This window comes from Carassius auratus, chromosome 36 (assembly GCF_003368295.1).
Source record: "Carassius auratus strain Wakin chromosome 36, ASM336829v1, whole genome shotgun sequence".
In the NCBI taxonomy this organism is placed as follows: domain Eukaryota; kingdom Metazoa; phylum Chordata; class Actinopteri; order Cypriniformes; family Cyprinidae; genus Carassius; species Carassius auratus.
Window position 1 is genome coordinate 6,558,542 of NC_039278.1, and position 15,464 is coordinate 6,574,005.

At 35.6% G+C, this 15,464-nt stretch overlaps 2 protein-coding genes across 3 annotated transcripts in view; both read left to right on the forward strand.

The window, feature by feature from the left end:
• LOC113055080 (homer protein homolog 3) overlaps positions 1 to 9,511 on the forward strand; it is a 29,170-nt gene extending 19,659 nt beyond the window's left edge. For both annotated transcript variants that reach the window (XM_026221049.1, XM_026221050.1), the window contains 3 exons: positions 6,796 to 6,906; positions 7,665 to 7,745; positions 8,259 to 9,511. In XM_026221049.1, the coding sequence (XP_026076834.1) occupies positions 6,796 to 6,906; positions 7,665 to 7,745; positions 8,259 to 8,444 (378 nt within the window). In that variant the 3' untranslated portion in view covers positions 8,445 to 9,511. The remainder of the gene's footprint in view (positions 1 to 6,795; positions 6,907 to 7,664; positions 7,746 to 8,258) is intronic.
• A 373-nt stretch (positions 9,512 to 9,884) lies between these two features.
• On the forward strand, positions 9,885 to 15,464 carry LOC113055083 (uncharacterized). The gene is made up of 8 exons (XM_026221052.1): positions 9,885 to 11,079; positions 11,151 to 11,254; positions 11,338 to 11,432; positions 11,597 to 11,721; positions 12,611 to 12,723; positions 12,808 to 12,997; positions 13,752 to 13,840; positions 14,371 to 15,464. The coding sequence occupies exons 1-8, from the start codon at positions 10,617 to 10,619 to the stop codon at positions 14,509 to 14,511; spliced, it is 1,320 nt and encodes a 439-aa protein (XP_026076837.1). The 5' UTR covers positions 9,885 to 10,616; the 3' UTR covers positions 14,512 to 15,464.

The window sequence follows — 15,464 nt, forward strand, 5'->3', positions numbered from 1 at the left end:
AAACCATTTTTCCACACTACTGCTTTTTTGAGGACCACATAAGGATAACATCCACATCTTAGATGCTGTCATGTGTTAACAATTTGTTTTAGCAGTTGCTCAAGCAAACAGAATATTTTCCCTTCGGCACTCTTCATTGTTTTTACATAATCATACAATGAAGGATTCCACAACACTTTGAAGGTCTACTGAAGCAAGCATCATCCAGGTGACGTATGTAGTTCAGGTCTTCAGAGAGCGTGCAGAGGGATATTTATAGGAAAAGACAATATGCCTTCATTGTCTGGAACAGAGGGAAGACAAATGACCATAGGCAAAATGAGACCAAGTTTCTCCCTAACACAAAACTGAGAAAATGGAGTTGTGACCATGCTAGAAGCTCAAGTGCAGTACTTTCTTCAGTAAACGGCATCTGAAGAAGTGACGCTAAATGACAGAAACCATTACTGTATGAAAGCAAAAGAATAGGAAACAGGATAGTGGGTTATTTTGCTTTGTGTTGTGTTTTATGTTTTGTTTTCCTAAAGTCTGAGATTACATGAGGTCCTTTGTACAGATGGCATGTTCTAAAAGAGGACAAGTTTCCGGCTTCACTACCATTCAGACGTTCTTGTTTTCTTCTCTGTGCTTTGCTCCTTATTTCTGTACTTTTCTCTTAATTTTTCGAAGATATTAACTTCAGCAGATCAGCACAGTGCTCATCACAAACACTAAAACTAAAAACTCTTTGGGACTGGAGTAATACTAAGACTTTGCCTCTCACTGCCAGCAGCTTACATTCCGGAGATGGGAAGCCACAGCTGCCCACATTCATACAGAAGAAAGAGAAAATGCCTCCTGTTGAATCTACATGTTACATGAACTGCTACAAACGTCTACAAAGGATTGTGGTTCTTGAACCAAAGTTACTTGTTGGACTTCCAAAACAGGCGTAACACTTAGCAGACCGTCGTAATGGACCCTCTCAGCATACAGCTGGTGAGTCCTGTGAATCTACTGAGTCTCAACAGTTTATACCAAGTGTAGAGGAACAAGCTGAAACTGATTGTCACACTTCTCGATGACATAACCAGGGTGCGAGACCCAAAGGAACACAAGACAACAGATTGTGACAAGTTTCTCGTATTGCTGCCATAGCTTCCTCTACTCCAGATTCGGCTATGATAAGGCTCGTGAATACTGGTATTCTACCACCCCCTATACATCTTGAGAACAGATTCAAAGTATTAACGAATGTGGGTGAAGAATCCCAAAATGTGATTAAACATGGATCGGATCAGCCAGCAGCTAACACCGCTAGTAACAGGTGCTCAAGGACGTGCAGACAGTGGCATTCAGCTCAGAGCGCAGCTGAGCCCAGGACTCTGATAGTGGGTGACTCTATTATCAGAAACATTAGTAACAGGACTACAACAACATGCTGCCTTCCCCAAGCAACGGTCTCTGATGTGAACAAGGAACTAAGGAACATTCTGATGAAGCACAAGACTGCAAATCGAATCATCATCCATGTTGGGAAGAATGATCCCTTACGAAAGGAAAATATATTTACCAATATATTTCTTAAAATATATTGTGATATATTGTAATATATTATTTTCCCTTTTTATTTTCTAATATTTTATATTTTTTAATACATTTAATAATATATTGATGATACATATATTATATAATATATTGCAAAATATTAGGGCCGGGACTTTAACGCGTAAATTGAGATTAATTAATTACACAAAAAATAACGCGTTAACTAAGATTAATTAATTACAGAAAAAAAAATTACCGCATTTTTAATAACTTAATTTTGCACCGCGGAACGTTTCTCACTGGATGAGTTTCGGCGGGACCGATTATACTGGAGCACCAACTAGCGTTCGCATATCACCGCAGCAGCACATCCAGCCTCAAGTATCACCTAAACGCAAAACATATAGCAGCTAGCGTGGACTTTACATTTTATGTTGAACTATGTATTGTTTTGGCCAAGGTTATTGAGAGTTGGAATTAGTATGTTATGGCCTCTGAAGCAACAGAGAGATGTTTTCTAATAGTCAGTGTTTCCAATGTTCTGAATGTAATTGACAGTATTGTGTTTTACTTAAAAAAAAAAACACTTTACAAAAGGTTTCAAGACCTATAAGCTTCCTGAATTTCTGAAATGTACTATTTCTAAATTTTTTCAAAATATGCTATTGCTACACTTCATGGCAAAAATTGCACTGGTCTGCTAGACTTGGTTGAACAAAAATAAACAATATTTTGTTGCTTAAGCTTATGTATTCAGTCATTATTCAATGGTATACTATAAATCCATGTGAAAATAAATTACTTCTCACTGTTCTCAGGTCAAATATTTATATGCGATTAAAATGCGATTAATTTCGATTAATTAATTACAAAGCCTCTAATTAATTAGATAAATTTTTTTAATCGAGTCCCGGCCCTACAAAATATACAAATGATTGCCGCTTTCAGTATATTGCAATATATTGGAAAAAATAAATATATATAAGGATATATGCCTAATATATTACATGATATTTTCCAATATACTGCAATGTATTTTTGTTTCATAAGGGATATTCGGAAAGAGTCCTTAAGAAGGACTTCAGTGAACTCTTTGAAACACTTCGAAGACTCAAAGTTCAGTCGTTCATCAGTGGACCACTCCCAGCAAGGGGAACAAATATGTTTTCACGGATGCTTGGGCTGAACACATGATTACAAAAATCTTGCAATATAAAAGTGAATTTCATCAACAATTTCAATCTTTTCTGGGGCCATAGACAACTGTTTAAACCGAATGGCCTCCACCCAAACAAACTTGAGCTAGAGTGCTTAATGACAATCTACTTATCTACTTTTCCCTTCGTCATCCTTCAGCAGAGTGTGTCAATCCATTCAGCACACACACACACACACACCGGGTCCGGGTCATCATGTGGTTGACATATCCCACATGGACACTGATAACACCACACAGCCACAACAAGCACTGCTCATGTACATCACTGCTGTGGGCCTTGCCCACAGAGCTCATCACAGACACAATGTGAGGTTGTCATCAGAGAAGTTGTGGGTTCGAGTCTCGGGCCAGCAAAACCATGACTTAGGTGCCCTTGAGCAAGGCACTGAACCCCCAACTGCTCCCCAGGCGCCACAGCATAAATGGCTGCCCAATGCTCCAGGTGTGTGTTCACAGTTTTTGTGTGTGTTCACTGCTGCTGTGTGTGCACTTTGGATGGGTTAAAAGCAGAGCACGAATTCTGAGTATGGGTCACCATACTTGGCTGTATGTCACGTCACTTTCACTTTTACTTCACTTCACAAGCACTGCTCATGTACATCACTGCCGTGGGCCCTGTCAACTGAACTCATCACAGACAGAATGTGACATATCAGTACAGCTCCAAGATTCAGCACCCAGGGACGACTTTCTAGAAAACAGCCAGGGAAGCCAGGACAACATATCACAGCCACCGGACACACCAGAGCCATAACCCGGTCACTAGACACCTTATCCCTCTCTCCAGCATCTCCACTTCTAAACTTCTAACAGAAAATGGGAGGAATTGGTGAATGCTGGGCCCAAACTCTCAAACACTCATTCGCTGCAAGATATCAACAAAAAAATGCAGGCCCCCCAACCACCAAAGCCTTTGGGCCCAGCTCGTCCTCCTCCTCCTATGAGAGCTCTCCGACCGCTGCCACAATGCCAAGGCCCAAACCCTCTATCTCCTGTAGGTAAACCAAAAACAACTGATAGCAGATCTCAATGATGTTTGTTGGGTTGCTATTATAGCAGCAACATTCACAAATGCTTACAGAACAAGCGGGAACCAAGTGTGCCTGTAGCTTTCTCTATTTTAGTTTTATCATGTGATAGAAAGTCTAAGGCCTTCTCAAGCCGAAGGGCTAAATCATCTAATCTTCGTCCTATTATGCATCAAACTAAGACTGATGTAAAGACACAAAGCACTGCCATCAAGTAAGCATTTTTAAACATTTGTACACTACATTTATTTTTTTTTTTTAATCAAAGACGTAACCACAAACATCTGGATTTTATGTTTCTAAACAAAACATGGCTAGAAGCCAGCTGTAGTCTAACAATCCTCAATGAAGCAGCCCCTCCTAACTTTCATGAGTGTCTGCAGGACTGTTAGGAGAGGTGGGGGTGTAGCTGCTCTATTTAAAGACGTCTATCAATGCAAGCAAGTGTCATTTGGTCAGTACTTGTCTTTTGAATATCTAGGGATCGTGTTTAAAGGTGCTCCATGCATTCTGTTTATCATTATTTACAGGCCTCCAAAATACTATCCAGCCTTTGTTGAAGAGTTCACTGAAATGTTATCCCTGATCTACTCAGAGTTTGACTGGTTTGCTATTGCAGGGGATTTTAATATTCACATAAGTAATTCAGAAAACAAAACTACTAAAGAATCATAACTGTTTTAAACACTTTTGACCCGATTCAGCATGTGGATAATTTATAACATGAGAACAGTAGTTTAAATGTTTTGCCACTTGCTTGAGCAAATAAATATATAAATCGAAGAGTAAATGCAAAAGTAAAGGCTTGGAATAATGTGTTGCTTATTTATTGTTTAAACATGTCTGTTAAAGATTGTATTACTGTAGCATTTTCAGTGACAATGTTTGGATTTAAAATCCAAATAATGGATAAATGTTGTGTTTGTTGTAAACAGCCATTGATCAGTAGCGGACTCTTGTGTGAAAGCACAGTCTGTGCTGCTTCCCCTCTCACAAGAGTCACCCAAAGATGAAATTCAGGCCCTAACTATCTATAGTTATACATTATAAAAAAAGCCTTTAAAAAGATCGGTATCGGTGAAAAACTCTATTAAACCACTTCTGAAAAAGCAATCTTGATTAACACCTTTTTCAGCAATTATAAACCAATATCAAATCTTCCTTTTACAGGAAAATTTTATAGAAAAGGTAGTTTTTAATCAGCTTAACTGATACTTAAATGGATACCTGGACAATTTTCTATCTGGTTTCCGACCACATCACAGCACATAGACAGCGCTCATAAAGATAATAAATTATATTAGCTTAATTTCTGATTCTTGCAAAATATCAGTGCTGGTATTACAAGATCTCAGAGCTACATTTGTCATTGACGATCATAACATACTACTAGAGAGACTGGAAAACTTGATCATGCTTTCTGTGATTATAAGCAAATGGTTCAGGTCAAACTTGACATAATAGGGAGAGCTATCATGTAGTATAGGAGAGCATAAGTCTAAGTGGACGTCCACGACATGTGGGGTCCCACAAGGCTCAATTATTGCACCGCTCTTGTTTAGCCTGTATATTATCCCACTAAGTCAAATAATGAGAAAGATCCAAATTGCCTATCACAGCTATGCTGATGATACCCATTATTACCTAGCCTTATCTCCAAATGACTACAGCCCCATTGACTCCCTCTGCCAATGCATTGATGAAATTAATAGTTGGATGTGCCAGAACTTTCTTCAGTTAAACCACGAAAGAAACTGAAGTCTATGCATTTGGAAACAAAGATGAAGTGTTCAAGGTGAATGCATACCTTGACTCTAGGGGTCAAACAACTAAAAATCAAGTCAGGAATCTTGGTGTGATTCTGGAGACAGACCTTAGTTTCAGTAGTCATGTCAAAGCAGTAACTAAATCAGCATACTATCATCTAAAAAACATTGCAAGAATTAGTTGTTTTGTTTCCAGTCAAGGCTTGGAGAAACTTGTTCATGCCTTTATCACCAGCAGGGTGGACTATTGTAATGGGCTCCTCACCGGCCTTCCCAAAAAGACCATTAGACAGCTGCAGCTCATCCAGAACGCTGCTGCCAGGATTCTGACTAAAACCAGAAAATCTGAGCATATCACACCAGTCCTCAGGTCCTTACACTGGCTTCCAGTTACATTTAGGATTGATTTTAAAGTACTTTTACTCATTTATAAATCACTCAATGACCTAGGACCAGGATACATAGCAGATATGTTCACTGAATACAAACTGAACTCAGATCATTAGGATCGAGTCAGTTAGAAATACCAAGGGTTCACACAAAACAAAGGGCAATCTTGTTTGAGTTATTATGCCCACTGCAGTTGGAATCAGCTTCCAGAAGAGATCAGATGTGCTAACCTTTAGCCACTTTTAAACCTAGACTCAAAACTCAAATGTTTAGCTGTACATTTATTGAAAGAACACTGTGCAATGTCCGAACTGATTGCACTGTATTTTATGAACTGCACTGTATTTTATGCCACCCCAAAAATGATTCCACTGTCTTAAATTCATTTTAAATCAAATATTAAATCATTTTCAAAGTTTTTAAATTCCTATTATTTTTGTGATTATTATTATTATTATTATTATTATTTTATGATTATTTTACTTTATTTTATTTAAAGCACTTTGAATTACAATTGTGTACGAAATCTATTTAAATAAAATTGCCTTGCCTTGCCTTGCCTAAAAAGAAAACCTTGAGTAGTTTGGAACAATATATTATTATTATTATTATTTTTTTAGAAACAAATAGTGAAACAGTTTTGTTCAAATGATAATATTAAATCGTAGTCATGCTCTGCGCCCAATAAGTAAAGGTCAATAAGTCTCTAAAATATCAAATAATTTAGCCTTTTTTCATTTTAAACTTTTTTTTTTTTTTTTTTTTAAGTAGTTTTTAAAAAGATGTTTCTGGTTTTATACCGTAGGCTCGGCCTGAGTTTGATGACAGATCTTGTAATAGCAGTTCTGTTGGTTTGATGTTTCAGGTTGCAGAGCTGGAGGCTCAGAGTGGAGTTTCTGCTTCCAGTGAGACGGGCAGCGAGGAGCTCACACAGACTGTGGCAGAGATGGAGGCTCTTATCAGAGCTAAAGATGAGGTAAAGATTGCTTTAAGTAGTAACAGTGCTAACTGACACTGCAAGAGAATCCATCTTGAGACTCACCATTATAATCTCAACACTGTAAACTGCACAGACACTGTTTTATCAATTTCTATTAAATCTAAAAAAGGTTTATTTATGAACATAATCGTGTATGAAAATTACTCGCACATGTAAATACAGCGGCAGCCTGTGATGTGGCTTCTAGCTTTATATTTATGTGTGTGTGTGTGTGTGTGTGTGTGTGTGTCAGTCCAACCAGGATTTAGCATAGATTTGTGTGACCTAATATTCCTGAATTTGGTGTGGCCTTTTTCAGAATGTACACCAAAATTAGCATTTTGGTTGTTGTTTTGGACCCAATAATAATCATGATGTAATGAATTAATTAGTGTTAGTGAAACTGAGAGTACAATTACCTTTTGTGCATAATTACTGCAAGTACTTCTGCGCTTCATTACTGAAAGTGTGATCCTGGTCCCCTGTGAACAAGCCAATGGTGACACCAGCACAGAAATACTCATAAATATGGAATTGCTTAAAGATAAATTAGTATGTAATCAGTGACACTTGTGAAATACTATACATTTGAAATGTTTACAAAATTATTATTTCAAGGTTCAGCCCGTTTTCATAAAAAAAACATTTTATACCGGTGAATATCCATTGAAAATAGAAGTACTTCTACATTTCTTAAAATGGTACAAAATTTGGTATAGAATGTTCCATGTTTACAGTAAAGATGGTTATTACAGGAAATAAAGATTCTACGAAGCAAGAAACCAGATTTAAGTGAGCTGGAGAAAGAAAAGGAAGAGGCCTGTCAAAGGATACAGGTAAACTTCCATATCACAAAACATATAAGTATGATAAGTATTAGCTTTAGGCATTTATAGTTTCATTTATAGATATTTATTAGTATTTTGAATTAGTTTTTATTTGTATATTTTCAGACTTTCAGTTTTTATTAGATTTCGTTTTTATCAATTTTTAGTTATATTAGTAAAAATGTAAAATTAAATTGAGATGAGATATATATATATGTATTTGTTTTATTTTTATGCATTATTGTATTGTTTAGAGAAAGTGTTTTTATGGCTTTAAAACTAATTTGTTTTCATTATTGTATTTCTTTATTCTCTTTTTATTGTATTTTTTTTTTTTATATGTAATTGTATATTTGTTTCCTTTTGCTTTGTTTTCTTGTTATTTGCTTTAGATTTGGTCTTTATATTGCCGCACAGTTGTCTCCTATTTCTTATCCCATAACCCTGAGAACTTTAATAACCCTTCTTTGATCTTAGTTGTATAAATATGATCATGTTTTGTCTTCCTTGTCTTGGCATTAGGACCTGGAAGTGAAGAACTCTGAGTTGGATAAACGAGTGCGAACAGCAGAGAGCGCTTTAGCTTCGTCCCAGGATGCTCGGAGCAGGGCGGAGTGCGCGGTGCAGAAGGTCATTGAAACTTTAGACGTCAAGATCTACGACTTGAGCGACCTGCGGCAGAACCTAGCCGAGCTCCTGGAGAAATGACCTCTGCGCTCAGACAAATGTTAATCATGAGGTAGATAAGAACTCTTCCCAAGCTGCACAACTCAACGCTTGGTCACGGTACTAGTCTCCTAGTGAAAACTAGAGCGGTGATGACTAGGATTAATTTAGGACACGTTCATTCCACATTCACTTCCTGAGAGCCACGGGTGTAACTTACCAGATGTTTCTCGCACAGAACTGGCCCTGTTTGCTTGAAATAGTCACGAGGAAAATCATAAACAGACTAGACCTTCTTTAGAGCGGTTTACTGGTACTATATGACAATATATTTGAAAGTGTTGTTAAGATCTGTGATTTTGGTTGTGACTAGTCTTCTAATTAGAATAAGACTTTGAACAAAACGTTCTGTAGATATAAGCTAACGTTCGATGTGTTCACCAGTATTGTTAGATGCATAACTAGAACTGACGAATGAGAAGATCTCACTATTTACGGACACCAGCATGTCTCTGTTAGGACGTTAAGCGATGTAAAAGCTTATGGTTTCTCTTATTCCTTTATTAAGTTTGATAAATGAAGGGCTCTGCGTTTGACAACCAGAGAAACGGGGAAATCTAAGCACAAAGCACTAATAAAACGTGATATTTCTCTTAGTGACAAACGTGAATGGTTATCGTTAACTTTTTTTTTTTTTTTTCACTTACTCATTAATTAATTATTTTAACTGGTCTGCTGCAGTCTAAATATGTAGGTAGTTATAGATCGAATGCGTTTTTGCAAGGATCTACTGTTTTGGAGAGTACTTTCATTTAACTGTCACTGTCAGATTCCATTAGTTCTAAATGCAACAACCCTTAAGGAACAACACTTTATAGACCGTTTGCATTTATGTATGCATGCATCTTTATACCAAGCTTTATGGTATATAATTTTTCCTATTTTAAAAAACATGAACTTTCACTTTAACTATTGCTTTCATTTAACCTTGCTTGGACACTTGCCCTATAACCTTAAAGACATTTGCACATATGCTATTTTTCTATTGTGTGCCTGTTGTTGTTGGTTTTATATGAATTCCCAATAAACGTATTTGCTTCTTGAGTATACATCCTTTAACCATTCTTTCACAAAACCTTAAAGATAGCCCTTATGATACTTTATAAATAGCTATGCTTTGGTATTTATTCGGTCGAGTTATATGGCATGTGCAAATGAATGAAGTAATAAACAGTTGCACTAATTTGCATTAACCAGTGCAATATTCAGTTAAAATAATTATGGTTCATTTTGAAGCATTGTTGCTGTTATAATAATTTAATAAAATATATATATATATATATATATATATATATATATATATATATATATATATATATATATATATATATATATATATATATATATATATATATATATATATATATATAATATTAATAGTTCAATAATTAATAATTCAGACAAATTTAGGTCTCATCCTGTGGCCCCAAAAATATTCGGCATGTTCAAAAATTTCTCGGTATCATTACATTATAAATTAAAATTATTCAATATTAAGTGGCATCTGCATACACAAATGCTAACAACCATACACATACATAGTCTACTTGTATATTTCAAAGTTGTGTGATATTTGTTAAGACTTTTTTGGGGCACTGTAACTGACTCGATACTGCCATCTACTGAAGAGTGAAAGTTCTCCTCAGTCGAAGAAATCAAAGAAAGCTACTTCACACTTCTAGAAGCAGAAAGAGAACTGAACATTTTAAAGAAATGGTGGTATGCTAACAGGTCTTCACTGAATTCAAGTACTTAGTTTATAATATCTAATCGACAAATCGTTAAGCATAGGACATTTAGGATTAAAATATTTTGTGTGGGGGGGGGGGGGTCATGATGGATCATAACTATGTTGAAAATCTAATTAACAAAAAAATTAAAATGCAGCAGTATTCTATGAAACTAAGAATATGTTGAAGCTGTAAACCGTCATGTTGTATATATTCGAATGATTCTGGCGGAATGTTTGACTGGCGCATCTCATTAACCTCTTTATGACATCATACACAATACTTCCTTCTTTTTCTTTTCACTATTAAAGTGACGAACTTCTGACCTGATCGCACTGAGAAGACAAATTCGAAGTTTAAAGCAATTTTAACTGCACATTTCTGCATTTTACAATCTGTCTTACTTGTTCACAAATCTGTGAAGATGCTTCGCTCTACAATCTCAAATTTACCGTTTTTGGATGGCGCAGACGACATGTTTGCGACAACGAACAAGAGCCACTTCAAACTAGTAGATGTCAGCGTCAAGTCGCAAAGAGATGTTGTCCTTCAGCCCGTCTCACCACTCTTCCAGCGTGAAGACCAGAAATATCTGGCAAAGTACCAGAGAGAGACAGCGCTGTCCTTCCCGTCTCATCCAGCACCCCCCGTCATAGAGCCAAACCTGACCCACTTTAACCTGCACTCAGAGGACAGGTGTGGAGACTATGAGACCACTCAATCTGAGTTAAAGCCCCTGCCCAAGTATGGAGCCAAAATAATTCGTCCCACCACTGCAGTCAGGACAAGTCTGCCGGAGGACAAATATCCTGAACCCACCTATAGGTCTTCCTACGTCAAACATAAAGTGTCCCGGATCTTCAGAGCAAAGCAATCGGCGAAAACGGGTAAGTACTGCACACTCACATGCTCCACCGACATTTAGTTTTTAATAAGATGCTTTTCTGGTATCGATCAGGTGTCGGATCGAGTCTAATTATGGACAGAAGGGACAGGTTCAGATCCAGTTATCATGAGCAGTTCCAGTACAGATGGTATCCTAGTCCTCCAGAGACAGAGAAGGCAATTTGATATTATTTGGCAGTGGTTTCAGAGAGCGCCAATAATGTTGCAGTTCAATAGCATCTTTTTGTCTTTTATTTTAGCATCAAATTCCGTATTCATCTGTGGTGATGGGAGACCGAGAAAAGACATACAAACAAACATATTCCACCTCATTCGGACAGTCAGGTGACCACAGGTGCGTCTAGTGTGCCTCTGTATGCAGCATAAACAAACAGCATGCACATTTTAATAATGTACCGTGTCTGATTGTATAAAACCTCACAAGAAAGCTCTATAAATAACATGAGAGAAATCTAAAACCATGTGGACAGTCAGAAAAAAATCTTTATTTTTCAACAGCTCGGCTGAATTCAAAGAATGTCTGCTTCCCAAGATCAAGAAATCTCGGCGCATCAACCTTCGGGAAGTTCCTGATGACAAATGGACAACAAACTCATCTGAAGAATTTCATGCACACAAATGTGGTATATTTGATAATTGCGCACTGTATATATATTTTGTTCTTTAATACAGGACATGGGGCAGGATTATTAAAGTTAACTGAATCCAAAACTAAAATTAAAACCATTAAAGACATTGAAATAAACATTAACAGAAAAATTTTTTTATATATTATTTTTATTATTATTAAATTATTATTTCCGCTAATTGCCAAGGCAACATTTCTAATTTTATTTAGTTAAAATTGACATACTAAAATAACTTAAACTGAAACAAAATAATTATATAGACATATAAAAACCAAACGACTTCAAAAATGACAAAAAAAACATTAAAATAAAAAAGAAATATTTATTTAAAAAATTTTAACTGATTCAAATATTAATAAAAACTATAATAGTATTTCAATGTTATTTAATACCGATTTTTTCCCTGATGCTGTAAAACAGTTTTTAAACTATGAATAAGTGAAAACATTAATATCTAAATTAAATGTAACATTTTAATGCATGTCATGTTTAATATTATTGGTTTTTAGAGTCTGCTTTCCAAAGATTGAAATCATGACATTAATTGTGAACTATGTAATTCTCTCTTATTTTATTCTGACCTTGTAGTGGCCTGCTTGTGTCTTACACTCAATGACTAGTATTCAAAGTTGGTATCTCTTCTAAATAAACACAAAGTCAACTTTATCTGTTGCTTTGTGCATGTTAAAGGTAAAAGCACAGCATGAGCAGCAGATGGTGCCATTTCAGTATTCCTGATTTTTTAAATATTCACTTTTGTAAATTTCAAGTAGACTGAAACATCAAACTATGACTTCTGCTGTACATTCATCACACAATAGGAACATTTACAAATTATGACATATTCATCAATGACTTTAATAACTCTGTTTGTTTTTACCAGGCCCTGTTCACTTCGAGCGCAGATGCCCGACTCTCAGCTCTGTGTTTAAAGGAGAGACGCTCACGTGTGACCAGCAGAGACTGTCCACAACAAACCAGTGCTTCTTCCCAAAGGTCTGACCTGTTGCAACTTACTCTTTCTAGAAAATCTATATAATGCAAAGCATGCCGTTTCTAACTGAGATGTTTGCCGTTCAGATAAACCGCTCACATTTCCCAGTGCATGTGGATGGAGCCAGTCTCAGGACTCTGAGCAGCGTTGAATTTGGGAGGCCTGATCTAGCTGGAAGCTTTTATAGCACAGCAACACAAGAGCAGTTCCCACCAAAAGAGGCGGTCCACCCCAAACCTCCGATCTACCCACCTAGCCATGTGCTGTTTGAGCAAGGTACTTTTACCTGTATGTTCACAATGAAAAGTCTCCTGAAACGACCTGCCCACATTACTACACATTATACTGTTAGAGTGTAAAAAGAGCATATGGGCGGCTGTTCTGCTTTAACTTAACCTTCTGAATGACTCTTGGAGTAACTGAATGTTGGCACTGATTCAGTCATACAAAGTGTTGTTGTTGTTGTTGTTATTGTTTTGACTAGAATAAAAACACTTAATTTAAATGTTACTAAACAAAGAACATTTTTAAGTTACTTGCAGTGTTTTTTTGTATTATTTAGATACTATTATATTTTTGTTAATATTCTGAATTTGAATGAATCTGAATTCAGGTTAATTTTAGTTAAAGGTTTTTTTTATTATTATTAGTTTTTGTTATTTTAATATGTCATGTTGAATTTTTGAATTATTGTTATATATATATATATATATATATATATATATATATATATATATATATATATTTAAAGTAACAAAAAAAGTATAAATTTTTTTTTCTTCTTGGTTTTAGTTTTAGTTTAGTATAATTACCTTGGTTACCTGGCAATTTTTTTTACAAATATAATAATAATAATAATAAAAAATAAAATAAAAACATTGGTTCAAAAAATTTTATCAAAAATATAAAATATATTCTAAAAATAATATAAAAGGAAAAAAATTAAATCAATAATTTTGTAGTTGTTTTAATAATGTTATATGTATTATTCTCTAATATGTTTGTTTATTTCATTTTATTTAATTGTTAGAGCAAGATCGGATGCTTACAACCATGCAAAAAGATTTTGTCCCCCTGAACTGTAGAAGACAGAAAATGAGCCCTAGCCAGCTTCAGCAGGTAAAATATTTACATTTCACAACAGATAAACTGCAGCTCACCTGTTTCCTATTTATTATCCAGTCCTTCAGAAGTAAACAGAGGCATTGTCAGTTTTTTAAAGTTGTCTCGAGCTTTTCTGGTTGAAACCATGTGATAAAAATTAGTGAACAAATAGTTAAAAAGTGTCACAAAATTATATTGTCGAAATCAGGTATTTTGCCTGATACTACCAATTTAAAGGTTAATATAAAAAAAAATTAATATCATGGAAAAGGTATTTATTTTTTGTAATTTAATTAAAAAAGCAATCTTTCTTATATTCCAGATTCATTGCACACAAACGTAAATATTTCAAGGGTTTGTTTGTTTGTTTTAATTCTGATGATTACGACTTACAGCTTAGGAAAATAAAAAAAAAATTGTATCTCAAAAAACTTAGAGCATTTAGGGGTTGTAAAGTATAATAGTTGTTTCAAAGACCAGTAATGTGTGTTTAAGAGCACAATATGTTTTAGAGCTGATCTTGACTTAAACTAATCTCTTTCTAGGTTAAAGACAGTCATATAAGGCCCCGGCACAGCAAACATGACTTCAGGACAATCCACAATGAAGCATTTGTGCCCAAATCCTACTGCAAGGCATCCCTGGAAAAGCCACCTCTACAACACGTCAGCCATATGGCGTTTTGAGTTGAAAAACCTCCAAATAACATTAAAAAGATCTTTACTCTTTACAAATGTCCTTTTCCGACTGTAGGCCTTTGCAACGTTCATGCATTATCAGCACAATCCAATTATGATTTAATATTTCTTGATGGACTTGGTGACAAACACCTGATAATACACACAGACTTAAAAAAGGACAAGGACATTTGTTAATAGGGCAGACCTTTTTTGTTTCTGACTTTAAAATATTAAAAGCATGCAGTTTCAAAGCATCACTTGTGTATGGATATCCTGTGAAATTCATGTCATGTTGGAAGTCCAGAATTTGGCACATAACATCATTACCTCTATAACTACAAATGTGATTGGTTCTTATCAACATATAAGAGGCTTGAGGCGTGTTATGACAACAGAACATGGCCTACTTACAATCAAAAGGGTGTGTGTGTGTGTAACTTCAAGGTTAAATGGCAGTCTGGAGCGCAAGGTGTTAATGACTATATGAAGTGTATCAGAAGGCGACTAACTCACAGACTTCACATGATATAATATATGTGTGGTATTTAAGCCAGAGCATGTGCAAGGTATCATGGGACAGTGGCAGAGGTTTTCCAGGTGAACGTGCTGCTGTCTGTCACTGAAGAGTCTCCTTGCAGGTCTGTGTTTGTGTTGGGAAAGTGGCATGATCCTGTAATCAGACGGTCTGTTGAGATGATGGTGTCACGTCTTACTCACAACATCTACTCTTGTTACAAGTTGCAACTTTGAACTTCACGTTTTTTGGTGTTTATGCATACACATTCAAGTTCCATTACGTTAATGGAATTAGGAATATTGTCACTATCATGTAAATGTTTATGGTTGGTCCAGACTTTTGATATCATATTTTGAAAGTGCTTCTACGTTTGCATGTTTCTAGTTTAAAAAATGTTTTCATTATGAATTTCAATTCAATTCAAGTTTATTTGTATAGCGCT

Bases quoted from the DNA above. Each gene is read 5' to 3' on its own strand.
- LOC113055083 (XM_026221052.1), top strand. From the start codon at position 10,617: ATGCTTCGCTCTACAATCTCAAATTTACCGTTTTTGGATGGCGCAGAC. The intron at 11,255-11,337 runs GCAATTTGATAT...CTTTTATTTTAG, and splicing joins GTCCTCCAGAGACAGAGAAG to CATCAAATTCCGTATTCATC. The intron at 12,998-13,751 runs GTACTTTTACCT...TTTAATTGTTAG, and splicing joins CCATGTGCTGTTTGAGCAAG to AGCAAGATCGGATGCTTACA.